This window comes from Idiotropiscis lumnitzeri, chromosome 8 (assembly GCF_059441095.1).
Source record: "Idiotropiscis lumnitzeri isolate Australia: NSW breed Sydney's pygmy pipehorse chromosome 8, RoL_Ilum_1.0, whole genome shotgun sequence".
Lineage (NCBI taxonomy): Eukaryota > Metazoa > Chordata > Actinopteri > Syngnathiformes > Syngnathidae > Idiotropiscis > Idiotropiscis lumnitzeri.
Window position 1 is genome coordinate 22,668,324 of NC_142398.1, and position 26,835 is coordinate 22,695,158.

Below are 26,835 nucleotides of genomic sequence, written 5' to 3' on the forward strand. Positions count from 1 at the left end.
ATCGTGCATTTTGGGAATTATGAGTTAAGCAGCAAAAAGCCACGCGTTTTTAGCCATCTCGAGGGGGGGGGGGCGGCCATTTTGTCAATTCCTGTCGACTTAAAATGACATCACAGTTGCTCAGGGCGAAGATAACGACCAATCCCAGCTCAGCGGAGCCGTGACATATGTCACCTGTCTTATGTGCATGCTGGTATCACAGGTCAGAGGTCGTGCAGATGTCAAGTCATTGCTTCCCAGCACTGTGGAGATGATTCCATTGCGGTCCACTTTTCTGATCATCGTCCCGTCCACAAAGTAGATCAAACCATTCTTGTCCACTGCAATCCCTGTATCCAGTAGAAAAAAAAAAAAAAGAAAACTCGCCAAAGCACAACTATCCTTTTAAATGTAATCATTCCATTTTTTGGAATAACTAAAGTTCCGTCCGTGTGTGTGCGCGTGTGTGTGTGTACCTTTCGGTCCCAGTAACTGAGCTTCTGTCGCTTTTCTTCCATCTCCACATCGTGCTTCATCAAATGGCGGACATTGTTCACCAGTACCAGCCACAACCTCCCCATTACCTTCAAACACAAACAAAAAAACGCACACAAACACACATTAGATGTTGCAAAAGTCATCTGACTCAAATATTTTGCCATCATGCTACGTTTCTCATGAGCGACCAAAAAGGGTTGCCATAGAGTTGGACGTATAGAAACGGCGCTCGGCCCCCTTACTGATAAGGTCCCGCGCACCACTGAGGTTTTTTGGTCGGTAGATCCGTCGTGAGTTGGTGTCCGACACGTAAAGCTGTCCTGTCGCTGGATCCGTAGCCAAATAATAGCGATGAGCAGGGTTGTTGCTAAAAGGGAGATGAAGGCAAATGAAAATAAGATCAAAAGCCGACAAAATTGATTTTGCCTTTTGATATTCTTCTCCTCGGTTTTGCCACCTGTCGCAAATGATGATTATTTGCTAGAAAATAAAATCACTTTTATCAGTTTGAACATGAAATATCGTTTCTTTGTAGTACATTCAATAAAAAATGATTCGTTTTAATGATTGATTGATTGTTATTTTCAATTTACATCTTGTCCCAGCTTCAATGGGATTGGGGTTGGACCTTTTTAAGTTATCGTGATTAAAATACATTCAATAATAAATAAATCAATAAAAATAAGTTTGTCACAATATTAGTTGTGACGGAGTAAGATCGTGTGAGTTGACAAAGTCGCTGGCAAATTTCCAGCGACTCGACTCGACTCGCTTGATTTTCTCTCCACATGAACTCGGGACTGGCTTGACACTTGACGTTTACGACTCGAGACGTGCTTGTGACTCGCGCAAAAGTGACTTAGGTCATTAGCGCAATATCTTTTTTGAATAGGACGTTAACAAATTCCCCGTGCAAATGAAGTGCCACGGAAGGTCGCATTCAGTTCATGTCTTCGTCAATTCCACCGTGAGTGTTCGGAGCTTGTCTGAAAATTCGGACTAAAATCTATAATGACGCGCATCATGTTTAAATGATCACGTTCAGGCTTGGAAAAAATGTAATAATGTTGCAAAGCCCTCTCGAGAAGCAGTTTGCTGATGATGGCTAATTGTTGGAGACACGCATCGGTGTGTGCGTTTGGTGGAATGCACAACTAACACGTGTGCTGGATGCCATCGAAAAAAAAAAAAAGGTGGGATTTTTTTTTTTTTTTTTTATGAATTTATTTTTGATGGCAGGGTGTCCAAGAATGCTCGTGCATGGTATTCATCAAGAGTGAGACTAAAGCCGTTAGGCAGACAAGGAATACATTAAAAAAAAAAAAAAAAGACCATTAAGCACACCAAGAACTATCTATAGCCTGCTCTGTCTTCTCCTTGGTTCGTTGCGCGTCTCTCCTGAGCTCTCCTGGCCTCGGGCTGCTGCTTAAGTGATGACTGTGCCATTCATCTGAGCTGACAACACAAAAATAGCCGCTTTATCTGCAACACTTGTCAAGATGGACAGAAAAAAAGACAATAGCCACTGTCCCCAAAACTGCAGCACACAGTCTTGTCGTTGGTCGAAATGCAAGTTCAACATAAAATTTGGAACCATTTAAGTCGGTAAAAGCGTCATTTGAAATCAAGTGGACGGCAAATGGTTAGCCAATTTTAGATATAAATACAAGGAATACGGGAGCAAAAAGTTGCTTCATAAATTGCAGCTTGAATGAACGAGCAACTTTTGCTGTCATCGTGATTTTCTTCTTGGCTCTGAATCCAAAACGTTACACTGAGGAGTTTCTAGCTTTGACCGTTCGCATTTAGTCTCTCGGCGTGAAGCGGAGAATGATAGTTACTCGCCTTTTTCCCCGGGATATGGAGAGATGCGTTTATTTGTGCGAGTGGACGACACAGCAAGCGAACTGAAAGATGGCAAGTAAAAAAGAAGAGGCCACCGGTTGAAGAACCGAATCGTGCCGAATGCTGGACGGGGATGAGGACATGATTGTTTGCTTCAGGAAAAAAAAAAAAAAAAGGGTTCTGTTTTGGTAGTAGAAGTGATTAATCACGCTTACCTATGTCTGAAATCTTTGTTTCTTATTATAGTGCAAGCAAAGGAAGAAAAGAGAGGAAACAGAAGTTAGGGAACAGTTGGTAAGGTACAAACGCATTTCAGAAGCTGAAGAGCACCGGCTTAAGACGCAAATGCGTTTTCCTCATTCATTTGAATCTGTCGAAATTGGAACACGAGCACGGCGCTCAAAGGAAAAGTTGAATGCAGAAAGGATGGAACGCGACCACACGATAAGGCAAATGATTTCCATCATTTTGAAATTACAACAAAGAAGAAAAGCACGGATGAAATGAGCCAAAAAAAAAACAAAAAACGTCGTCGTCATCAGTTAGTGAGAGTCATTTGAAATTTCCATCCAGGAAAACGTTCACCTTCACCCCGGCCATAATAAATACAAAAAGTCTACACACCCCTCTTCAAAGGGCAAAGTTTGGGGATGATTCAAAAAGAAAACACAAATTATTAGTGGGGGGGAAAAAAACATCTTTTGAAGAGGGGACGCAAAATTGCAATTATTTTCAGGTTAACGGCAGCTGAAGCAACTCGGCCTTTTATTTTCCATGTGGTCTGAAAATGATGTTTTTCGAATTGCTGAGCAAGCGCCAAACGTGAAGCCAAGTTTGGGAGCTCTCAACTCACTTCGCTACCAAAAAAAAAAACAATTCCGTCTTTTCCTTTTTTTTTATCCCTGATTTCTTTCATTTCGATGTTTATCTCACTGCTTGTGATTTAAGAAATATAGTTTGCTTTGAAAAGGCGAGACTGCAGCGGAGTGGGCGGGGGCGCGCAGAGACTTTTTATGTGCAATGGAACTTCATCCCCTTGGATGAAATATATTGTAAAACTTACAAGGAAAAAGAGCATCTTGATTTCAAGTCTCATCTCACTTGTGACTTGTGTGCACTGACGTGGAACTGGTTGGATTTTTATTTTTTACCTGAGCTCCATCACACTGGTAACATTCCCAGAGGGGAAGATCCTCCTGATGTAGTTGAAGTCGCCAACAAACACGCTGCCATCGGCTCCACAGGCCAGAGCGAGGGGGGCTAAAAGCTTATTGCCCTCCGCTTGGCCGTTGCAGCTGGGGCACGAGATGCTACGCCGACGGCCGTTTCCTACAAGAAAATGGGGGAATGTCAACCTGAAATCAATCGCTAATTAATTACACACACAATGAATTTGGCTAACATTGTCTAATACGCGTTGCCAGCGTTTGCGTGAGCCAAAGGTCCCATACAGGCTAGCAAAAAGTCTCGGCTTCCATTTCAAGGCGAACATTTGGTGTGAAAAGTACTGGCAGAATTCTACGCGGGATATCGGAGCCTCAAATTTGACGGAGACCAAAATGGACGGTGTGGGGCGAGTGAACACACAAACACGTTCTTACCCATAATGCTGCCGATGACAGGAGGTTGTTGGGAAACAAAAATGTTCTCGCCGTTGCCTTTGTACACGATTCCTAGAGTTAAAACATCCAAAATTAAAATCTCATTCCAAACAATAAGAGGAGGACGGTGCCGGCCGGTGCCATTAAGATGAGATCCGTACAGCCGAAATCGGCGGTTGTCACAATGTAAACACTTTTTAGGACGTATCCCGACTTCAGCCCACAGTACCCGCTCTGGATTTATTTCTCTTTTGCACTCGGTGCTCCTCGTACGACCCCTTCGGTCATTTAGGTACAACTAATGAAAACAACGTATGGAACCATTTTTTTTTTTTTAGAATTTTTTTTTCCCTTCAGCGAGAGTTTATTCGCTGCGCGTGCGATCATTTCGATGTGTCACGGAAGCTGCAAACGTACTCATGACGAACACGCCGCCAACGCAAAAGCAAACTTGGAAAATAAAAGCTGCCCAAATAAAACATTGCTGCCAATGAAATTGCTTCACAAGGCTTTTATTTTGAAGTTGGCCCACGCGGTGGCATGACGGCGAGTCCGACTTGAAGATTAGCTGGCGAAAAAACAAACAAACAAAGAAACACTTTTGCTTTTTACCTGGTCAGACAAAAGCTTCAACTTCAAATTCTTCAAATTTTGTTGGAGACGAGCCTCAATTAGACTTGCCGTTTCAGTCTTTCCATCCGCGATCGTTTCCTTATTTGCTCTTCTCTTCACTCGCACTTGCTTGATTTTTATTTTGCTCTTTGAATCCGACTCCGCATTCCCTTTCCTTTTCTCAATGATTTCCGTCCGAGCTTTCACTTGATTTATTTTCCTGCTTTCCTTCCCGTCGACTCAACATTTTATTTGCGGTCTTGATCTCCAGCATCTAACATTATTCCGAAGCCCACGAGGCCACCCCTGCACACTTCCCTCTCCTCTCCTCTCCTCTCTTTTGCTTCTCTTTCATCTCGCCTTCCATTAGGAGGTGTTGATTGATCAACATCGGCACAGCTGACAAGGTTGCGCCCATGCTGTGCTGTGACATCAACGACTCAACTGACTACAAAAAAGGCCCCAGCGTGCGCGCGTGTGCGCGGCGAGCTCGTGTTTATGTGGCAGAGGTAGACGCAAAGAACTAACGCGGCGCTCAAATAGAAAAACTCTCCAGCTGCGTTAAGTGAGGGCAGTGCAGTTTCCGCTGCACGCTGAGTGGATGCGTTTTGGAAATGAGTGCGTTTGACCTTGATCGCCGACTCCCAACCTGAAAAGCTAAATTGAGATGCAGTCACGCCACGAACTGGGTGACAAGGTGTTGAAAGGCCCCGAGGACACGCGGTGAGCGAGAGAGATGAACACTGACATGATGGATGAGGTGACAGAACGAGGGAGCAAAAACGCCGCGGGTACTCAAAGACAAATCGTCAATGAGGCAAGATGCCAATCCAAACGTCCTTTTCATTCAAAACTACAAAGAATGCGCATAAAATCATGAGTTGAGTAAAACAGTGGTCTACAACCTCCGGGTCGTGGCCCGGTATCGGTCTGTGGGCCACTTTGGAGCGGGCCGCGGTAGGACGCTCAGATAAAAAAAAAAAAAAGAATGAAAAATTTCGTATAATTTCTTCATTATTCAAAGAGACTGAACTTTGAAAAGTCACATGTCGAGATCACGCATGGCGTTAATATTAAAGCCACAATCTAGCAAAATGAGTAGAAAAGGGACCACCTACGAAGCCCGTTCTGCACAATATGCGACGAGCACCCACAAGATAACAGATGAGCAAACCAAAAAAAAAAGCGGACGGAAATGACAAGAGGGGACAAGAAAGAAGGGCAGGGAAAGGTCAGAATCTTGAAAAATACCAAAGGACAGATGGAACTAATCCAACAGGGAACAAATGACTCTTTCTTACACGCGCACGCGCGCACGCCCTTTTTATAATACCTCTCCTACGCTCTGTTGATTAAAGCCTGAGCAAAAACAATCAGTTTGACAACTGCGAGGATTAAAATTCTTTTAAACTGCAATTAAATTCATCCTCTTATTCTTGCATGCTAGATTAAACACTTTATGATATCGAGTTTAGTTTTTTCCTGACTGGAAAGTAATTGAAGCGATTGTCACGACAACTTGTTGCCACACAAACACAAACTAGCTCGAAAAAGCCCAGTTGCAGGCGGGATCTTTTTTTTCTGGAAAATTCTTTGGATGCTGACATGGAATCGTATTTGGTTGGACGCGCGTTTACAAGAAACGAATTCGGCCACAGCCACAAAAAGAGCACGTTCAGGTGGGGAAGTGGGCAAAAAAAGGCGTGACGTCAGAGTCGGGTGTCCGGTGCCATCTGGGACGATTTCAAAAGATTTCCTGTGCCTCGCTCGCGTTCACCAGCACGATAATCTCGCCCTCCGATCCGAAAGAAAGTCCCGCCAGATTCCAATCTGGCTTCCTTACCGTTTTGTACATCCAGAATGTGATGCTTATCCAGAGTCCATCCTCCGATATTGGAAGCATCCAACTCGTAGCCTTGCAAAACCGCCGTTCTCTTCTCCCACAGGATCAGGTCCAGGCAAGACTCGTATTCAAAGCCCACCGACACTAAAGGACAAATGGAGTTCACCGTCACTGATTCTGCTGATTGACGCACCAAATAAAGATGAGCGCCACGCTCTGATTGAAGGGAAAGCAAACATCGGAGAAAACCAGCGCGAACCTTGATCCATCTGCTTTTTATAGCTTGCACTGACTCCTGCTTTTGGTTTTGCACGGGGATTCACAACACGCACGCGCAAAAAGAATTTGGTCAGAGCTGTCTGCTGTGACGACAACACGGTCATGTCAAGGCGGGACATGTGCCAAATGGTTGCGCAAAATTGTCATCCACAATCACAGACACACATGCAGAAGCTGCCGGCTAATTATTCTGGCAGTTTTTTATTGTGTGAAAAGACAGTCAAGACATTTTGGATTGAAAAGAAGCGAGTTAAACAAGAAGAGGATAAGATGGGGGGAAAAAAATGCAATTTTTATGATTAATTGGATTCATTGCTAAGTAAAATAAATATTCCCAACAAAACAATGTAAAGCTATCTGAAATATATTAGTATTGTTATTAATGTCTCATAACACTATATCATAGCCATCTTTCATATTCATTGACAGAAATGGGACAAAAATGGCCTCTTTTATTTAAATGCAACTAGAAGGAGTAAAAAAAACATCAACATTTTCAACAACAGCTTTTAAATGTTTTAATTTTTGATGACCATATTTGAAAAATATTGACTTACATTGTGTAGGAAATGTGCTAAAAATCAGTCAGTCGATTTTTTTTTCTACTGCCAAGAAAACAATGCAAAACATTTGACGTTCCTAATAATCACTTTGCAATTTGGGTTATTGAATGTTTATTACAATTTGGGTTCTTTTTGAGTGCGGCAACATGCAAGCCGTCGCTTGGGTTCTTGCGACTCCGCAGGTCGAAGCAAGAAACTAAAACTTTGAGCAACAAACTTACCAACTGCTTCTGATAATCCATAAACACGTTGGCCATACGCATCCGTCTTGTCCCAAATGAAGGTGTAAGAAAGATTGGGCTGAGCCGGGAACCATTTTTGGAAGAGACGTCCCACCACGGCCACCATCAGATGAACCTGGAGAAGGCCAAAAGCCGTTCATTCATGTTTGGCCTGGAAAAAAACATTTCAGAGCTCACCTTCATCAGGTTAAAAGGGATTGCCGACTGCGTCATGGTGACTTTGAGGACCGGCTTATATCCTGCGGCTCTTGAACTCAGGTAGATCAAGTTGAGATCACTGCCAGGGATTGCGGTTTCTTCTTGTAAAACCTGAAGATTCAAATACAAAAAAAATCAATATTTGGACTATGCGAGAATAGGAGGCACTCTAAAATTTGGCACAAAACCACAACGTCATCCAAATAACCCGTGTTGGGGCTCATTTTTCAAAAAGGATTCCAGTATTTCTGTTTTTCAAATCTGATTTGCTTTGACACCCTCGTTTGGTAGATGATTTTGAAATGTCATTTTTATTTTGCACAGCTCAACGAGAACCTTTTCATGCGGGCGATTCCGACGGATCGGCACGATGGCCTCACGGTTCAGAGGTGCACGGTTCGAATCCGGCTCCGGCTCCTGCCTGTGAGGAGTTTGCATGTTGTCCCCGTGCCTGCGTGGCTTTCCTCCGGGTACTCCGCTTTCCTCCCACATTCCAAAAACAGATTTCTTATGTTGAACACTCTAAATTGTCCCTGGCTATGATTGTCAGCGCGAATGCTTGTTTGTCTTTGTGCGGCGGCAACCAATACAGGGTGTTCCCCCGCCTTTCTGCTGAAGACAGCTGGGATAAATTGGGAACAATTTTGAGGTGGCCACATTTTGTTAAATTTGGATTGCACTTGAAACATCCTTTCAAGTCATGTCTCCTAAACAGCAGGGGAGAGTCCTCACCTGCGCTCCATCTTTGAAGGCACGTTCAAGTACATATTTGCAGGTGAAGGACAAGCAGGAGGGCTGCTTTGATTTCCATCATGACACACGCAGCGTAACGTCACTTCCGTGAGCCGCTCATGTTCACAGCGACTTTCGTGTGCGTCACTTTTCATACGTTTTCATTGCACACCGACAAGTGACTTCTTTCATTTCTTAAAGCATTCAATGGGTTTACATTCATGATTTCTTATTAGACGGGAGTTATGAAGTCCTCATTTAGTCACACACACACAAAAAAAAATACAATTTCATCATTTGTAGATTGTCTTTGCGTGAGAAAAAAAAACAATAAAAATGTTGAGTGAAAAAAAAGTTTAGTCTCTCCAAAGAGAAGCAAAACGGTAATAAAAAAAAACAACACAGATGACAGATGTCTGCAGTGAATCTTTTTTCACATAAACAACATAATCTTGAGCCGCTCTGAGCCGCTTTTTTCTTTTCTTGTCTTTTTGAATATTCATGTAAAAGTCAACACCATATGCTGAAAAACCGCTAAATGTCATCATGTTTCTGCACTGTTGGGCATGCAAGCGTGATGGATGGAGCTCATTTGTTGCTCTTCATTAACATTTCAATTGGATTGCTTTCAAATGTCACATTTGTGCGCGGGGAGAACCCAAGACGCCATCCTCGCCCCATATGTGCATCTCGGCCCCTCACCTGAGTTTCTGGGATGATGGGGCCATCCTCAGGTGAACTTCGGTGGAACATCGACAGCGGCGGTGCGACGATGACCGGACTGGGCCTGACGAAACCGCTCAGGTCACAGCTGGGAATGTCATTTTCCTCCTGAAGCACAAGTTGTTTGTCGGTCCGATTTTGCCATGACTAATCGTCACTTTGAAGACACGACGATGACACGGCAGAGACGGATTGAGGTGCGTCAGCGACGTTACGCGAGATTCAATTTTAGAATAAAACCTACACCGTCTAGTTAATACTCGCTGCACACAAGAGCGCCACTGCCAACTACTGGAGTGGATGTGCAATTACACTTTATTGTAGTTCGGCAGAAAAAAAGCATCTTCGCTAGGTTCACACCGTACAAAAGGATTGTTGTAAATTTTTTTTTTTTACTTTGCACTTGGCAAGAATGTGTGCCTGAGCCAGCAAGGAACACGGACGGAGCTCACCTTCTTCATGGCTAGCGTGTCCATCACATAGAACACGTTCCAAGGCACCCACACGGTTCGGTACTGGGTCAAGAACGGAGCGCGTTCCAAACTTAATGTCAGGGATGCGCCACCATTGGCCAGCAAATCGAACCTGCAGCACATCGAATACGAATAGAATTTGTCACAATAATTAAATTTCAGTTGATTTTGAAAATATTAAAACTTGTTTAAAATATTCAGACTTTTAAAAGCCTTCAACTGGGGAAATCAAAAATAGAAAAACCTTACCGGGTAAAAAAAACAAAAATAATAAAATCTAAGGGCATGTCTGAATTTACATTCCTTTCACTTTTCCACTTTGCATGCATTTCATTATTATAAAAAAAAAAAAGATATTCAGTGCATGTGAGTTGGGCTGAATATTTTTGAAAAATAATCAAATTGCCACATCAATATTGCGAATTGACGAGCAATTATTTTTTTCCTCAAGGTCTGCTTTCACATATGAACAAGCACAAGCCATAAATAAAAACACAGGCAATAAAGTCAGTTATTTCATCCACTTCAATTTGCGTTGTTCACGTCATCAACATTTTCAAGCTTTGGCTGCAACGAGGTCACAAAATGTTGAAAGTTAAAGATGAATAGATACACGGTATGTTAGATGTTAATTTACGCACATGCCGTCTTTGCGCGTAAGCGTGTATCCATGTTCGGGGTAGTGGACAAACGACACATTGACTCCAATCAGCGGCGTTCCATCTGCTGTCAAAACCTGACCTCGGATTATTGACACCAGGCTGCAAAAGGAGAAATCACCACATTGTTATTTGCCAAACCTGAATTCATCGTTCACATTCTTTTGAGCGAACCACATGAAACGTGTTCAATTTTGGGAAAACGTACCTTCTGCGTTATTTCTTCAATTCACATCATCGCCATGTCAGTGGGACATACCTTTTATTGAACGGACTGTCGCCGGATAGGACATGAGTGGACTCGGGACCGAGGAGGAAGTGAATGCGCCGGTAGAAAGACCTGGCAGCCTGAAAAAAAGAAGAATGCCGAAAGGAAAACAACACGTTGGAGAATGAAACCATGTTCGACGAGTAATGGACTTGATGCAAACCTGCTGAGGAGCCAGCGAAGAAGGAGACTGGCTCAGGACTGCCACTGGGTCAGGTGATCCTTTGCAGTACAACTGGTTCTGACAGGACGGCTGCAGACAGCAGTCTGGATCCATACAATCAGTCAAGCCATCTTGACAAACAACACACACACACACACAAACGTTATTTCCGAGAGTTTCCGACTTGGGAATTATTAGCTGAAGTCTCAGAAGATGTCAGAGAGAAGTTACAAGTCGGTTAAAGGGGAAAAGATTTGGGAGGAAGAAGAGGAAAGTAAACAATAAGAAGTAATGAGGGATGGCGATGGAAATTAGGAATAATGAGCAAGCCGGCAAGAACAAAGGATTGGCAAACCGGAAGAAGGATTCGATGACGTGCAGCAGATGAGATGAAGCGTTACGGTACATCGGGTCATTAAATCGGCTCTGCTTTTTTTTTTTGGAGTGAGTTTATAAAAGTCAGGTGTACATCTGGTGACGGCCGTTAAGTTTCCACACGCGCAACCGCTCCCAGTCAGCATTTCTCTTTTTTACTCTTCTCTTCCCTTCACGTTGTTTCTCCAGGTCTTAAAATATCGGCCACAATTCGCATCCGACGTACAGTAGTCATAATAGTCATCAAATTTATTTTCATTTATTTCGGTCGAGACTGCTGTCAAGTCTTTATTGACGACGACACACTTTCTTTGAGATCGCTTTTGGGTTTTTGCAAGTCGGCCTCGCAAGGTTTGACTGGAAAGTCCCATCCAGAAAAATTCATCTTCTAAACACAAATTGTTTCAGCACCGGAAAGGTTCTTCAGGAGAACGACACAACGACAATGCGTCCAGTCCAAACAATTTTTCACTTCACTATTGGGCGTCGACGACTTGGACGAGAAGTTCTGAAACATTGCTCCGATTCAATGAGAGGCTTTCATGGACTTGACTCTGTTTGTGAGCATACCTCCTTCATTGTCCTTGGCGTCAGTACAAAGGGTTTCCATGGCAACGTGACATCCCGCTCCTCTCCATCCTGACTGACAGATGCAGTGCCAGCCGCTGGCCTCTAGGGTACATCTCCCGTTGTTGTTGCAGAGACCTGGACAACCCTCTGGGCAGGGCAAAAAAAAAAAAAAAAAAGGACATTTTCCGAGTTAGAGCAGCGTGAGTGGGATGAGATCACCGGTGGCCAGTAGGGTGTGAAATAGGCTTCAACCAATATACATTTTGGAGAGTTGGTGGAAATGGTAAATCACTGTGTGAAAAATGAGTTTTTCCTTCACCTCGGCAAAGCCTGAGAAACGGCACAAAGGCCATCAGAGGAAAATAAAATTCATTCAAGTTGGCAGCACCCTGAAATATGATCTGGCCGCGTTGCCGGTGGATCGCATTTTGTGGGGTTAAATTGTCCTACAACACTCGCTGGATGATGAAATACAAGCACGTTTTTTGGTGTTATCTTTAAAACGACACCATGAATTGAAACCTTTTTTTTTTTTGGGTTGAAGTCCGACATCATCAGTCTTGTGCGACGCCGCGGTGACTGACGTTTCGTCCTCCAAGCACTCATGTTATTTTTACAGACAACTTTGGTTGAACTCCAAATTGTGACACTTTTGGATGGTCAACTTGACTTGGTGGATTAAATGGAAATGTTTTAAAAGCTTAACATTTTAATTTTTTTTTTTTTCAATATAGTAATCAGTTTAGATTTTTGCAATTTTGCTACCACAACGCTTAAACGTTCAACTAAAAACTGGCACTATATCTGCGTTATATTGTAATACCTCTCGGTAACCCAGATAATCTGATTATTTATTGTTATGAGTGTTATCTATTAATAATTATAGAATAATAATAATAAAAAAAAACATGTATTGGGATTTATAAATTTACCTGGGAAAAAAAATATTTGCAGGAAAACATTGCATGGTAAGAAGGCCCATAAACTAATGTGGAACATATTTAAAAAAAAAACAACAAAAAAAAACCACCGACCTTCAAAACCCATATTGGTTCAAGCCCAATGTGTGAAACAAAAAATGTTCCTACGTAAACCAACGAATGAACTTTCAGTCTGATTTCATGACAATGAGGAAAAAAAAAACAATTCAAACAAAGACTGAAATGTTGTCGTTTCACATGAACCGCTCGAATATCCTGCAGACAAACACTGCTAAATACTTTTCGAAGGATTATTCAATTATATTAGACAATGTCGCTCGATATTGCAATGTCAATGAAAAATAATAAAAAAAAATGTTTTAACAATGTTCCAGCAAAAGATATTTTCCAAAATCCAAATAAAATCCAAGCCCTAGCAATCAGTTGAACAATGAACGTCTCTTCGAGACCAAGCTCATTTGCTTCATCAACACTGGTATTGTTAAACCAAGAACACTGGTCTGCATTAAAAATAAATACATAAATAAATATTTTATATATATCGGAGGGGGGGGGGGGTAAATCACAGATTTGAATCCATGTGAAAACACAACCGGCAAAACGTAAGGATGGTCACATGGTTGCGACGGCATGCGAGAAAGACTCCAATTGATGCCTCTTGGAAGCATTCCTTTGCCGCAGACCACTCAGAGACACACATTTTTACAGAAATAATACTAGAAGAAATAAAAAAAACGAAAGCAAAGACGTGCTGAAGAGACAGAAATGACGAATGAAGAAGGGTGGAGGCAGCGTGAAGATAATCAGAAGACAGAAGGACGGCAAGTGGCTAAACCAACACAAACAAAAAAAAAATAAAAAATCAGATCCCTGAGTGCAAGACAACAACAGAGGGACATTTTAGACTGGCTGTGGTGTGTGTGTGTGTGTGTGTGTGCGTGTGTGTGAGAGTATCGACAACAGAAAGCACCGTTCCGAACCAGGAAAATAAGGACCATAGGCATTAAACTAATATTATGAAAAGACAATTACAAAAATAAATACATAGAACGTGAGGAACACCAAAGTGGTGAAGCAAAAATAAAAAATAAAAAATATCATCAAATGAAAGAGCAAAACTAAAACAAAAAACAAACAAACAGCATTTAAGTTTTTCTACTTTGTGACATTGAAACCTGCAAAAAAATGCTTTGACATGAATAGATTACCTTTATATCCTGAGAAAAGGAGAGGGCACGAGGAAGAGAGGGAGGAAAATTAGGGAAAAACGTAAATTGAACAAAAGTAGTAAATACACTCGGCAATGAACGGATCAATGAAATCTGCAGCCAAAAGAAGAGGAGAGGAGGAAGAGCAAACGTGGGTGGAGTGCAGTGGAGGAAAGATGAAAAGTGACCACTTCTGATGTCCGCATGTGGACACGCAAAAACATGAACACAACACTTTGCATTTGCCTTCCATTTTTCATGCGCTCCGTCAAAAATACAAGACTTTTTTTTTTTTTTTCCAATGGACACAGTAGGCCAAAATCAAACTCTAAATCTGAGTTAATGAGCACCGTTGCTTTGTTGAGGAAATCCATTTGCCGTATCAAGAACTGGACTGCAAATTTTTGCCCTCAATAAAAGGTGTCTGGAAAATGTGCCGTTTGACTGTAGTGGGACGCCGCTTTCCAAAAAAAAAAATAACAGTCCGAGTGTGGCGCGGCCACCATGTGCCTCACACCTCCGCAGAGACTTGATTTGGTCGTCAATTGCGATCGGTAGAACGGCTGCTGCAAATTGTCGCAGGTCGGCAGGAAGTGGAAGGCGCGGCAGTACAAGTCAATTCAAAGCATCCCAAACACGCTAAATGCGTGACCAAAGAGTATCCGAGTCGCGCAAGAACTGGGATGATCCACAAGAGTAGAAATTAATTGCCCACTTGAACCCCCCCGCAAAACGCCATTTAAAAAAAAACAACAAAAAAAAAACGCTATTCCATTTGTCTTGTCGCTAAAATGGAGTATTTATTTTGCAATTGAGTAAGTGGCAACAGAAAGGAAGAATCACAACAGTGGGATGGGAAAAGCAAAGAATGAGGAAGGTCGATGAGAGACGGAAAAAGAGAACAGTACCTTTGACTCTAATATCCGGATTGTGAGCTTTCGAACGGGAAGGAAGCAGAAAGAAGCAAAGAAAGAAGGAGAGAAAGTCTTCAGTGCAGAATATTGGCTGGTTGCAAAAAAAAAAAAAAAGATTCCACCACCATTGCATTGGATATTCCATTAGGAACTCAAACATCCAAGATGACACAACGTTTGAAATAACAAATAAAAATATGCAAATTAGAGAGCACCAACTGAAACACATCCAAACCAAGACAGCAAGTTCATTCTTGTGCGAGTCGTATCAACTGTCCCCGTTAACAGACGAGCAAAGTGGCTCGAGGAAAAACGATTGGCCGCGATGCTGCCGGCGGCGTCAAATAAAAAAAAAGAACAACAAGCGAGCGGCGGAACAATTCCACAGTGAGGTCGCAATTTCCCAAAGTGTGTGTGACGTGCGTGTGATGTTTCGACAGTTTGATGTGAAGCTTCTCGTCAGCTTCGCTGTACAATCCCGCTAAACAAAAAAAGGGGGGCAGGACAGGGGGGGTCATTGTTGGCTAAGCGCGAAATGGAGTTCTCCTCCCTCGTCCCGTTGTTGTTCCCTCGCAGCATCCTGCAGCCGGAGACTCAGCTCGAACGTGTGTGTCCAAGTGATAATAAGCCGAGCCAATTTGCAGCTCTCTGACAGTGAAACTGTTGCTGTCAGTCTGTTTGACAACAAATAACGTTTGAAACTCGCTGATGCGCTGCCCAAATGTTTAAGCTTGTTAACTGACGTTTCGGTCCGGCAATAAAACCCACGTTTGTTCCGGTACGGATTTCCTCTGGCATTTGACGCCGCCCCGAGTGTGAAGAGCAGCGCGTCACTTCTTCAGAGTTCAGGCCTGGCCCCACTAGATGGCGCTGTTGAGCATGACGCAAGCTCAAAAGCATTGCGAATAGAATCGAGCCGGGCCCATCATCCAATGAAAACGTCCGAAGGATATACGTGACGTGACGTCGGGACGCAATCGACTCACGCTTCGTTTAGGGGGATGGCCGTGTACACGAGTATGCTCGGTTGCTTTTCATCAGAAGCAAAAAGGCGACGACGGCAAAGTGGAATAATCGTCAAAGTGTCAATTTACCACTTTGCAACCTGAAATTAAACGTCGGGATGTTTGAATTATTGGACTTTGGCAAACGAGTTTGCCCAAATTAAAGATCGACGTGCATCCTTTCGTTTCAAGAAATGAACAACATTTTATTTTTTTTTTGAAGCATTCAAAGATTTGATTCATCGCCTTCATTTGTAAGGCGAAGAATAAAAACGGATTGCGGTCTTGAATTGAATCCTAATTTATTGTGTCGGCTTTGCCGCTCGTCGACAATCACGTTTTGATGATCACAAGTGGAGCTCAACACACGGCAGTGTGCTTGAGAAAAATGTGTGCTTTTACTCAAATCAAGTCATCTTCTGACCACAATGAGGTCAAAAAAAAGCGCAATCCCCGGCGTGCACGATCAACTTACCGATATTACAATGCTCCCCAGTCCATCCCTGGTCACACTCACACTTGCCCTCCTTACACACGCCATTCTTGCTGCACAACGGATGGCAGGCCTTCTGATCGCACACGCTTCCGGTCCATCCCTCCTCGCACCGACACAAACCGCCGTAACAAATGCCGTGACTTCCGCACTCCACTTCACACACCTCTGTTGAGAGAATGGAATACATATGACAGGATTTATACGGAATAAATGCATTAACATGCGACGCAACACCGGGAGCAACCGCCAGTCTTCTTTGTTGGCCTCACATCATCCAGAAATCACAATCCTATTCTTCTCTTTGATGTCATATTCGATCCGAGTGTTGAATTTTTAGGTTTGGGAGTTTTAATCCAATCACAATCCAGCTAGCTCATGTTGCCGGGCAGATTTCACAATACCAGTAGCACGCACTATTGATCCGAGGCTTAAAATCTTGCGGGCGTCTCTTCCGTCAAAGTCAATCGGCTTTCAGATGTGATAAACAGTTGCGATAGCCAATCAGATCCCGAGTTGATGACAGGAAGGCCTTCTCGCTGGCCTTGCGCTGAAGGTGATGAACGCGTTTCAAGATTGGATACTCACTCAATCAAAACACCCGAAAGTCGTAACTGGCGACCGTTGGAAAATCTAAAATATATCCTTGTTCTTTTGAAGGAGGGAAAAGTGTGGATTTAATTGCAAATACACTCGCGAGGCCATTTTCAAGACGGACTTTTCAACAGAAGCTACGTCATCCGACACTCACTGAGGACTGCGTGAGTGTCGTCAATAATATTATGAGGCGAGGACTAAGTACGACTTGACTCAAAGCCCGCATGTGAAATGCACGGCCCGCCACTGCTATGTTTTTTTTTTTTAACATCCATGAGAATTTAGGTTGCATATGTGCTTCAGAATTCAGTATGTCAGGTGAGATTTTCTTGGGTGAGATGCATACATTTTCTCACTTTTTTCCATTTACGCACACACTTTGACTTCATCGTATGACCTGATACGCACCTAAGGAGCAATCTGGTCCAGTCCAGTTCTGGTCGCAGGTACAGGTGCTGGTTTCCGTGTTATATGTGCCATGACCTGAACACTGGTCTGGACACATGGCCTTGGCAATTTCGCAGCTGGCTCCACCCCAGCCGGGCTGACAGTGACACTCGCCATGAATGCACACGCCATGGGCTGAACAACTGGGATCAATGCAGTCCACTGGAGGCCAACAAAGAAAGACAAGAAGCTTAAACATGATGCCAAGTGTTCCATCAAGTAGAAGGAAGGTGAATTATACGCATTACACAGTTCGAGCTAAAACATGAGTTGCATATTTTTGCATAATATCAAATCAAATGCCAAGCCAGCCATTTCAATTTCATCCGCTGGCGGGAACATTTGTCTCACCTCGCTGCTGTTCGTAGATATCTTTAGAATTGAATTTTTTTTTTTTTTCAGATTTTTCATGGAAATCCTACATGTCGTATTTAACATCATTTGCAGACACCTCAGTGGTGAAAAGGATGAAAGCGCACACACAAACACACTCGCGCTAATTCACAATTTCACTTTTGCTGGGGAGATTCTCCTCTCTCACATTCTTTTTCTGTCCTGTTAACTCAATCAGTCAAAAAGGATTAAGGAAAAAAGAGGATTGGATTCATCTGAAACTAATCTAGTTAAGGTCTCTGGTGAGTGTGAACACAGAACAAGAAAAGAAGAAAAAAAAGAAAGAAAGAATTTTCTTTGAGCGGAGAAAAAAAAAGTTTGAAAAATCGCTGGGCAATCTCGTGATTCAGAAAACGGGAGATCCGTGATTGGCTGTTAGCTGAGCCCAGAGCCACTGTGATGTCATTTTTAATCGACAGAAAGTGACAAAATGGCTTCCCCCAGAGATGGCTAAAAACGGGTGGATTTTGCTGCGCAAATCATATTCAAGAAACGGAGTATTAAACAGAATGCCAGGTTTAGACGAGTGAAGACACAAAGAACATTTTGAAAAGATTTTCTTTTTTTAAGACTTCCCCTTTAATACGTTGCAGCTGAAAAAAAAATGCTGGTCAGCAAACGATTGCTAGTGGCCGTGATGGCCCTTGAAATTCTCCAACACTTTGGGAATATTTGTTATTTTCTTCTTTTTTTTCTAAAATTGTTTCTTTGAATTTCCGCATCTGATATATTTACCTTCTTGACAGTTGTCTCCTTGATAACCAGTATTGCAGATGCAGGCGCCCATAATGCAAATGCCGTGTCCTCCACAATGGATGTCAATACACTGGTTGTAGAGTACGTCGCACTCGGTGCCTTTCCACCCGCTGTAGCATTGGCAGCGTCCTCGGGAATATTGGCCATTCCCACTGCACAGCACAGGACAGGTCGCTGTACAGGACACAAATAACTTTGAGGACTTCAAAGTAATGTTGCAACGATCGGATCACGGATTTTGAGTCACGGATCAGATCGTTGTTCAGATCAGAAAGAAAAAAAAGATCAATAGAACTTGGTCTTTACTTATTTTATAAAACACTTTTTTTTGCCCATAAATAAATAAATAAATAAAATCAACTCCTAGTGTCTAATATGGCCGTATAGGATTTAAGAATGCAATTTAACGCAATATCCAGCAGGATACATTTCTTATTTAATATGTGGTATAATGTATAAAATAACAAGGTATCCTTCCAGATATTTCACCTTCCAGTTTTTGTTTTCATAATGAAAAATACCTCGAGCTGCAATTTAAGGCACATTCGCATAGTTTAAACATGAAGAGTCTTCTACAAAGTAATCTAGGCCCACAGAATTGCAAAAGAAGTAAGAAATAAATGGGAAAAAAAGAGAAAAAGTAAGCCAAGGAACTGCTGTTAAGATATCATCCGTGCATTGTTGCTAATACTAACAGCTAGCCGCTAACGCCGGACCATATCATACAATGACGGCGTATTTAACTAGCATCCTGTTGGCATCCTAAATTATGAATATGACTTTGGGAGGGGATGTTTTGAAATTCGGTGCTAACTATGTCTTGTCAATTTAAACAGCGTCGAAAAGAGCAATCGAATAGCCGTTACGCCACCACACGGGCTAACTTCAAAATAAAAGTCTACTAAGGCTATTGCATTGGCCTCAATGACTCAATGTATTATTTGTTAAGCTTTATTTTGAAGTTAAGCCTTTGCTGAGACGGCGTTCTCCTTGAGTATGTTAGTAGCTTGGTTTGTCTAAAATGACGGCGTCAAGACAAGAGGCAGAAAAAAAAATCCTGCGTCATTCATTTGAGGACTGGCTTCACTCCATGTTGCCAAAATGCTTCTCCTCATGCGACTTGCGTGAACCAGACGCATTTTCAACTACCCCTGCTGCTGTCGAAGTGAATGCGGACTAATCTTGCTGCGTTGACGTGAACGCGCACTTTTTTTTTCGCCAACCATTACGCGGATGGCGCCCGACTCGAACCGTGATTCTTGATCGGTACCGCAAGATGATTCGTTGCACCACAACTTAATACTTGAACGCTTCTTAATACTGCATGAGAACAATGGCGTTCTTAAATTGGCCGTCATATTCCTACCTTAAAAGAAGACAGCACCCAGCTGACGTGTTTTTGAACTAACTCACCGAGCTCGACAAATAATGCACAGGAGCAAACAGAACCTAATCTTCTTGTATTTGAGTTGTATGCGACACAAACACGACTGCTTTCAGTCAGCCACACACTGGCCAGAAAGATATGAGCACACAATCTAATAAAATGCAGAAGCGGCTGCTTCCATTTGCCAATACAATAACACTTCTCGGTTTGTTTTCATACTTTCCGAGCGGGTTCATTTGAACAATCTGCCTATTATTGAACTGGCGACTGTTTGTGCAAATACGAGCAGTTCAGTAATATCTTTACTCGAATGCAAACTAAAACTACAACAGTCATAGTCCTATTTTTAAGTTAATGACTCGACTAAAGTGGATCTCTTTGGAGTGTGCATATGTAACGCAGAGCCCAGTGAGTGTATGTATTTTATTATGAAACATTCGACTGGAGCAAATAAAAAAAAAAAAAACATGCATAAATTGTGAGGAGGGTTTATTTTCAAAAATTCCCCCGAAATTTGATGATCGAGATCCAGTACATACTGTATAGATATGAGCTGAGGGCAAAGCATTAGAGTGGGCGGGTGGGATGCGGGAGATGTTGCAGTGGAAGCGCCGAAGTGTTGTGATGATGGTGGGAGGAATGGGCCGGCGGATGTCAAGACTTGTCAAGAAATACGTCTTTGACTCCTTCGTCGACGGTAATCAAATTCAACGGTCTTCCCGAGCATACGTCTCGGCATGTGCGGGTCACACTCGCTGCGTGCGTACCTCGAGAGCAGTCGGGTCCCAGAAATCCGGGAAAACAATGGCATATCCCTGAGAGACAATCTCCGTTTCCATGACAATTCTGGGGACACTCCATAATCGAGTCTGATGGAGACAGAAGCAAAGAGGGTGCAAGTTAATTGGCGAGGCAGGATATATGGTGAGAACTCAAACACACATTGAAAGACCTGTCGGCTGCGGTTGCTATGGTTACGGGCAGTTAGTCCAATCAACAGATTCTAACAGCCAATTATCCTGCTTTCTCGCTCATTCTCGCCATCGCACTCCATTTTTGGTCTCTCTTCTGTGCGTCACATCAAACACGAGGATTTTATAAAAACAAATTGCAATATGCATTTTGCTCTTTTATGAGATGCAAACAGGTCAAAGTGTGACGTATCTTATTCTGCAAATCACTCTCGTTGTTGGGGCTTATACTGGAAGCACATGCGCGCAACAGAAAATGTTTTTTTTCACGAAGGCATATTTTTGATATGACTGAAAAGTATATCGTCATATAAGTATTGTGATTTTTTTCTCTTTTTTTCACTATTTAACTATCTGCAGAAAAAAGGCAGATTTTTTTGTATACAATAACTAAGCTTTAATAAGAGGTCAATGCAAGCCAACTTTATTTACACAGCGCGTTTCACAACAGCTGCAGCTGTAACAAAGCGCTTTCCATATGGTGTCGTATCAGTTTGCGGGAATAAAAAAATCTGGTCTGGATAAAGATTTTCTGACACATAAGTGCGTAGTAGGGCTGGGCAACGCGCCTGAATAATGTTTTACAATTTAAGTCATTCATATCAGAAAATATAGTTAATTATTGCTTTTTTTTTAACACATTAAAAACAAAGAATTGTTTTTGTGTCCGTTGTTATGCAGCGTAACGTGCAAAATTGCTTGTGCACCAGATCACTGCAAAGGTTGATTTTCTTCAGGCAATTTTATTGAAACGCTTGCATGGGCTTTCATTCAATGTTGGCTGTGGTGCTGGTGCGTTAAAGAGAGGGAACACCACGTTCCACTTGCAGGTGTTTAATATCAACTATCGGACGGAGTTGACTGTTTGTTTATTTGAGTGACGCCACTCTCGCTCGCCGCGTAAATTTGTCGCACGCCGGCGTCGTTGAAGCGTCTTTTCTCTCTTCGTTGCTTGTCTGCTTCTTCATCGTGTTTGGAGTTGGCTCCGTGCTGCACAATGCCGCGGTTGGGTTTACGTTGAAATGTTTTTTTTTTTTTTTCACAATCTAACATTTTATCAAAGGCATTTTGTTTTGCGATCCAATACATTTGAACGCGGGGGCATGAGATTAAGACTTACCGATGAGGACAGTATTATAAGACACTTGTTCTGTATTGCGCCCGTCGTTGTAAAATGCCAGATGCCAAATGCCCGTGTCCAGGTACTGGATGAAGCCCGCCTCGTGGATGTTCACCGATCGTCTGCGACGGATCTCTCCTCCGGGCTTCCTTTCCGAGCCGCCGAGTGAGTGTACACGCGTCGCGTGGGTGTCGCTCAGGGAGCGCTTGTCTTTGGATATGAGTCGACTTCCATCAAGCAGCTCCACAAAGTCATACTGGAAGAGGAGCGCGCACCACAAGCGTCAACGAATCGCATTGACAAATCATGTTTTTAAACAAAAAAAATCACCAATGTTAACTTTACGCTTATTCTTTCCGACAAATCATTCAATTTTTTTTTAAAAATATTGCTGAGTGTGCGGCAGCCGTTGGCGAGGGGATCACAAGCATTGATTTGAGCGTATCTTTTTTTTGAAACATTTCTCAACCACATTAATGTCCTTTTTATGGATGATTTCAATGACATCTTATCACAATCTTACACAGCGTTAATAACAAAGGTTTATCGTCGCAGAGCGAGGATATTGAGCTGCAAATATACGCAAATGTATTTTCTCCCGGCTGAAGATGCATTTTGAAAGCGTATCTTAGCAGAATTGGGCTTGCGACAAGGACGCACGCGATTATGGAACGCTGAGCCGTGTGATCGGGATAGCAGAGCGACAATATTTCTTTACAGATCAATGCATTCGTTTCTTTCCACAAGACGTGATTTAGCACAAAGAGATGTAAGTGTGGCGATTAATGAAATGTCTTGGATCGTAAGCGGCTTATCTGCTCATTCCGAACAAAGACGTCGTCAAACATTTGACCATGATCAATTCCCAAAGGGCATCCGGGTTTGCGAAATGGGAATGCGGAATGAGGCGATACGTTCTGTTGGCAAAAGTCTCAAAGAAGAGTCACGTGACTTTGCACTTTCTTCGTTTTAAATTTGGCTTTGAAGAAGAGGAAAATGTTGAAGTGTTTCTACCTGCGTGTGTGAGGGTGGTAATCCTTTGCGTCCATACACGCCAACAAGAGCGTCTTTCTGCACGGAGATGTTAAATTTCAAGAACTGCGGTTGGTCAACGTAAAGCTGTGACCTCCAAAACACACCTGCGAAGAGCGCGCAAAAAAACAAAATGGTGCAAGTCTGTATCAGCGGCGACGTGACATGAACACCAGACTGTTTGAGCGCACGCGGGCGACGAACGAACCTGGCGGGACGTCTCGAATGGCTCGTCGACCCACATCCACTTCGCCTGTGTCTATCGTGTTGTTTTCCAGAACAATTTTACCTGCAGACGAGCAAAGCGACACAATGACACCTGCCACGGGGTGGACGCAATTTGGACGGACAATCTCGAAAGGCGACATTCAAACGGCGCAATCTGTCGTTAGCATTGCGCAAAATCCCGAGAAATCGAACGTGCGATGGCAGCCCCCGTGGAGTGGGCGTGACCTTGGAAAGACGGCGCCAAACAAATGAGACATCCTGGATTCCAGTGAGAAAACCTGAAATCCATTGAATAAGTCAGTTGTCACATTTATTTCATCAAACTAACGTCCGTTTTCAGGCAATTAACGTGTAAAAGTAACTAATAAAAACGCGTGAAGTGAAATATGAGCCGAATCTTGATGCGAGCACATGAGCGCTCCATGAATTTAAAACGGAACACGTAAACAATGTTTATTTGCTTTGCGTATGGAAATGAAATAATGGGCTTCTCATAAAAATCTCCATCCATGGAACCAACACGGCCGACACACACGCCAATAAATGCGAGAGCCAGGCGAACTTTTGCTTTTACAACATCACATAAATGTCTTGTTTCTCTCCCTTTTACTGTGTCAGCATCCACTGCCGTCTCCCAAAAACAGCCAGGATTTTTTTTTTTTGTTTTATTAAACGACCTGAATACAAGCATGCGGTCAAATTGCTGTCGCAATTACAAAAAAAAAAAACAAATGTCATACGTTGTGCCATTTGTTCCGATTTCGGTGCGAATTTATGAGAGGAGCAAAAGAACTTTTTCTTTTTTTTTTTTCAAGAGAGCCTCACCATTGTCTGTGGATACCATGAAGGTGTTGGGGGTCGTATCTCTTCCCACACCTCCATTTTCAAAGGCTCCGTATCCCTCACTCTCCTGGAGCTGCCAGTTCAGACCAAACAGGTGCATCGCTGCAGCACGACGAGGAAAGGGACAAAGTGACAAGTGAGTGAACCGCAAAATGAATTGCAAGGAAGATACAGAAAAAAAAAATAAATGAAAAAAATTCAATCCGGAAATCGAGACAGAGAAGCTTCATGAATTTTGGTGGCCAGAAGAAACAACGTCATTTGTAATAAAAAATTTTTTTATATCAAACAAGAAATGATCAAGACAAAGGATTTAGATTTACTAATTAGCTAACACACACACAACAGGACAGAAGGGAAGACGCAATTATTTTCCTTTTAAGGGAGGTTTGATGAGGAAAATGTGACGAGGCCTAACATCCCGCGAGACGATTCTATACACGGCCAAACGACAAAGATTAGACAAAGCAACACGTTTGGGTTGATTCAAAAGATGATCGAGATCTTGGATTGCACTCAAACGGCGTAGTCAAGTGTTGATGCAACATGGGAATATTTTGCCAGAGCAAAACAAAAAAATCCCTGCTGGCTGGCGCGCACGCACGTGCGCAAACATTTTTGTGCTTCCACACCTCTACGCCTCATTAAATTAGAGCCACGCTGTGCCAGTCGGGTCGCCACGACGCCTCCCGGTGAGGACGGGAGCCAAAGGGTCATGGGAGAATGCCGGCTAATCGACAGCAGCTTTTTTTTTTTGGATGATTCCTCGTGATGGCCAACAATCAAACGACGCTGGATCTTTCAACGCGATGCCAAAAGTCAATTTGAAAACTTGACCTAAACATACGGATGGATTCCGCGCAGTCACAAATGTCTCCTACCACAAAAAACATCTGAGCTGAACATTTGCAACAAGTCGTCATGAGAAGCCGTTTGGTCGTATTCCACTTCATTCTCATTCCGTTTTATTGTATCGCAAGTTGGGATGGTCAATTTCAAAGAGCAACCTTTGTTTGGGTTCTGTTCACCAAGAAGAGCAAAACACATCAAAGTGCTGCGCTGCAGTGACATAAACTCTTGGAAAATGAAATCCTCCTCCCGAATTGCAGCGAATCGTCTCCGGCGATGCACGGACGGGAATTTTTCATTGTGTGATCGAGCGCAGATGAGGTCTTACCGATGCAGTAACAGAGCACGATCGAGAGGAGCACAGACAGTCCCACCGCACTGAGGGCTGTACACCTAAAAGGAAACACACAACATATATTTGTGGATGCGGAAATGACTTTTTTTATATTAGTGTTGACGGAGTCTATCGTGTCTCTTTTTAGTTTTTGACCCCTTTTCCCTCCATATTTATGAACAAGGACAATTGTGGTATCAAAATATATTTGTACACATTCAAAGAAAGGTACGAAAGATGCGACCTTACCTCCATGAGCAATATTTGGAGGATTTTTTAAATTTGAAGGCCGAGCGGGACAAGGTGTTTCTTGGCAAAGGTCGGGTTGGCGGCGAGTACACTGAGCCTGTCGCCATCGTGTACCCGGGTGTTGCAGTGGAGAAGAGTGGCGTGGTACCTGTACCTGTCTTAAAAAGAAAGTGCCTTGCAGGAGGAGAGAGAAAAGAAAAAGAAGAAAACAAGTTACCAGTCCATTCCTCGTCAAAATGGTTGTTAGCCTTTCAACGAAGATGAAGCCTTTTGGGCCCGAAAAAAAAAAAACCCAACACTTTGTTTACTGTGAAACGCAGAACGGCTGAGTCGTTTTTGATCTGCATCATGAAGTCATAATATGTGTAATGTTTGCTCCGATAACACAAACGTGAGCAACATTTTTTCAAAACGGTACAACCTCAATCCAAAAGTTGTTATTTCCGTTTGACAGAATCCGCACGGATGAAAATCACAGCAACAAGCATGTACAGTAATGATCAAGGTCACGGCGTGTAATTAATGACAAAGCTTCCGCTAATGAGCATCTGCAATTACAATTACGACTTCTCTCGAACAAGACGGCGCGATTAACAATTATAGCCGATTGGCCGGCAATTAATAGCTGCCTCCGGGCAAGACGTGACGCCAGATGAAAGTTGGGCGATGGCAAGGAATGGTCGGAAGCCGAACGTCGGGCGAGCGTTTGCACGATGTTGGGGGGGGGGGCGGGGTCGCAGAAGCACCGATTTAACCCATGACAGTTGTGGACACACGCTGAGAGAGAAACGATGTATCCTGCCCAAGACTGCGTTCAATCTTAAACGATCACATCAGCCATTAAGAGTTCATTCATTCGTTTATTTTTGTGATCCCACCCAAACCGAGACTTATGTGATCCGTTGCCACGACTTCCTTTCCCGTACGACCGGTTCTCCTTTTTTTTTCTCATTTTTAAGAGCGGCCGTACGGATGCAAATGAGCTTCCCAAACTACATTTCAAAGCAAGCGTCGAAGCAAGACGCAAGCGAGAATCAATCCGGTTGCGCTTTGCCGCCAGAACTTTGAGACGTGCAGCTAAAAGGATTTCAAATTGACAAATGCACGGCGTATGGCGGGAGAGCTTGAGGTGGCCGACTGGCCATTGACTGTGTTGCTGCCAACTAATGACAGCAGACAAGCCGAGATTGCAGGCATAATCGAGTGTAAAATGTGTGAGCGCAGCGAGCGGCAACCACAACTAATGTGGGAGCCTCTTAAAGATAATGGGCCTTCAAATCTCTTTTCTGTAACCTGCATTTTAGGAATTATTCACACTGGATGTCTTCATTAATGGAGGCCAACACACAAATGTTGAAGCTGCCACCCTTGTTTTATTGTTGTCGATGTGTGTGTGTGTGTGTGTGTGTGTGTTGCTTTGGATGTGACTAAAAGGAATGAAAGCAG

At 43.0% G+C, this 26,835-nt stretch overlaps 1 protein-coding gene across 8 annotated transcripts in view; it reads right to left on the bottom strand.

The window, feature by feature from the left end:
• The window catches only part of LOC148332832 (teneurin-3-like), a 111,810-nt gene that overhangs the window by 20,637 nt on the left and 64,338 nt on the right, over nucleotides 1-26,835 (bottom strand). For 4 of the 8 annotated variants that reach the window (XM_088303545.1, XM_088303540.1, XM_088303539.1 and 1 more), the window contains 26 exons: nucleotides 25,390-25,563; nucleotides 25,135-25,199; nucleotides 23,940-24,059; nucleotides 23,095-23,175; nucleotides 22,869-22,993; nucleotides 21,855-22,110; nucleotides 20,531-20,632; nucleotides 18,356-18,550; nucleotides 17,189-17,389; nucleotides 16,166-16,351; nucleotides 14,681-14,707; nucleotides 11,624-11,770; nucleotides 10,679-10,809; nucleotides 10,507-10,595; nucleotides 10,230-10,349; nucleotides 9,568-9,700; nucleotides 9,095-9,223; nucleotides 7,640-7,771; nucleotides 7,442-7,577; nucleotides 6,379-6,522; nucleotides 3,924-3,995; nucleotides 3,474-3,651; nucleotides 2,538-2,558; nucleotides 720-844; nucleotides 456-563; nucleotides 175-329 (listed from right to left, as the gene is read on the bottom strand). In XM_088303545.1, coding sequence (XP_088159671.1) covers nucleotides 175-329; nucleotides 456-563; nucleotides 720-844; nucleotides 2,538-2,558; nucleotides 3,474-3,651; nucleotides 3,924-3,995; nucleotides 6,379-6,522; nucleotides 7,442-7,577; nucleotides 7,640-7,771; nucleotides 9,095-9,223; nucleotides 9,568-9,700; nucleotides 10,230-10,349; nucleotides 10,507-10,595; nucleotides 10,679-10,809; nucleotides 11,624-11,770; nucleotides 14,681-14,707; nucleotides 16,166-16,351; nucleotides 17,189-17,389; nucleotides 18,356-18,550; nucleotides 20,531-20,632; nucleotides 21,855-22,110; nucleotides 22,869-22,993; nucleotides 23,095-23,175; nucleotides 23,940-24,059; nucleotides 25,135-25,199; nucleotides 25,390-25,563 — 3,352 coding nt within the window. The remainder of the gene's footprint in view (nucleotides 1-174; nucleotides 330-455; nucleotides 564-719; nucleotides 845-2,537; nucleotides 2,559-3,473; nucleotides 3,652-3,923; nucleotides 3,996-6,378; nucleotides 6,523-7,441; nucleotides 7,578-7,639; nucleotides 7,772-9,094; nucleotides 9,224-9,567; nucleotides 9,701-10,229; nucleotides 10,350-10,506; nucleotides 10,596-10,678; nucleotides 10,810-11,623; nucleotides 11,771-14,680; nucleotides 14,708-16,165; nucleotides 16,352-17,188; nucleotides 17,390-18,355; nucleotides 18,551-20,530; nucleotides 20,633-21,854; nucleotides 22,111-22,868; nucleotides 22,994-23,094; nucleotides 23,176-23,939; nucleotides 24,060-25,134; nucleotides 25,200-25,389; nucleotides 25,564-26,835) is intronic. The other 4 variants (XM_088303542.1, XM_088303541.1, XM_088303538.1 and 1 more) reach the window with 3 other exon arrangements.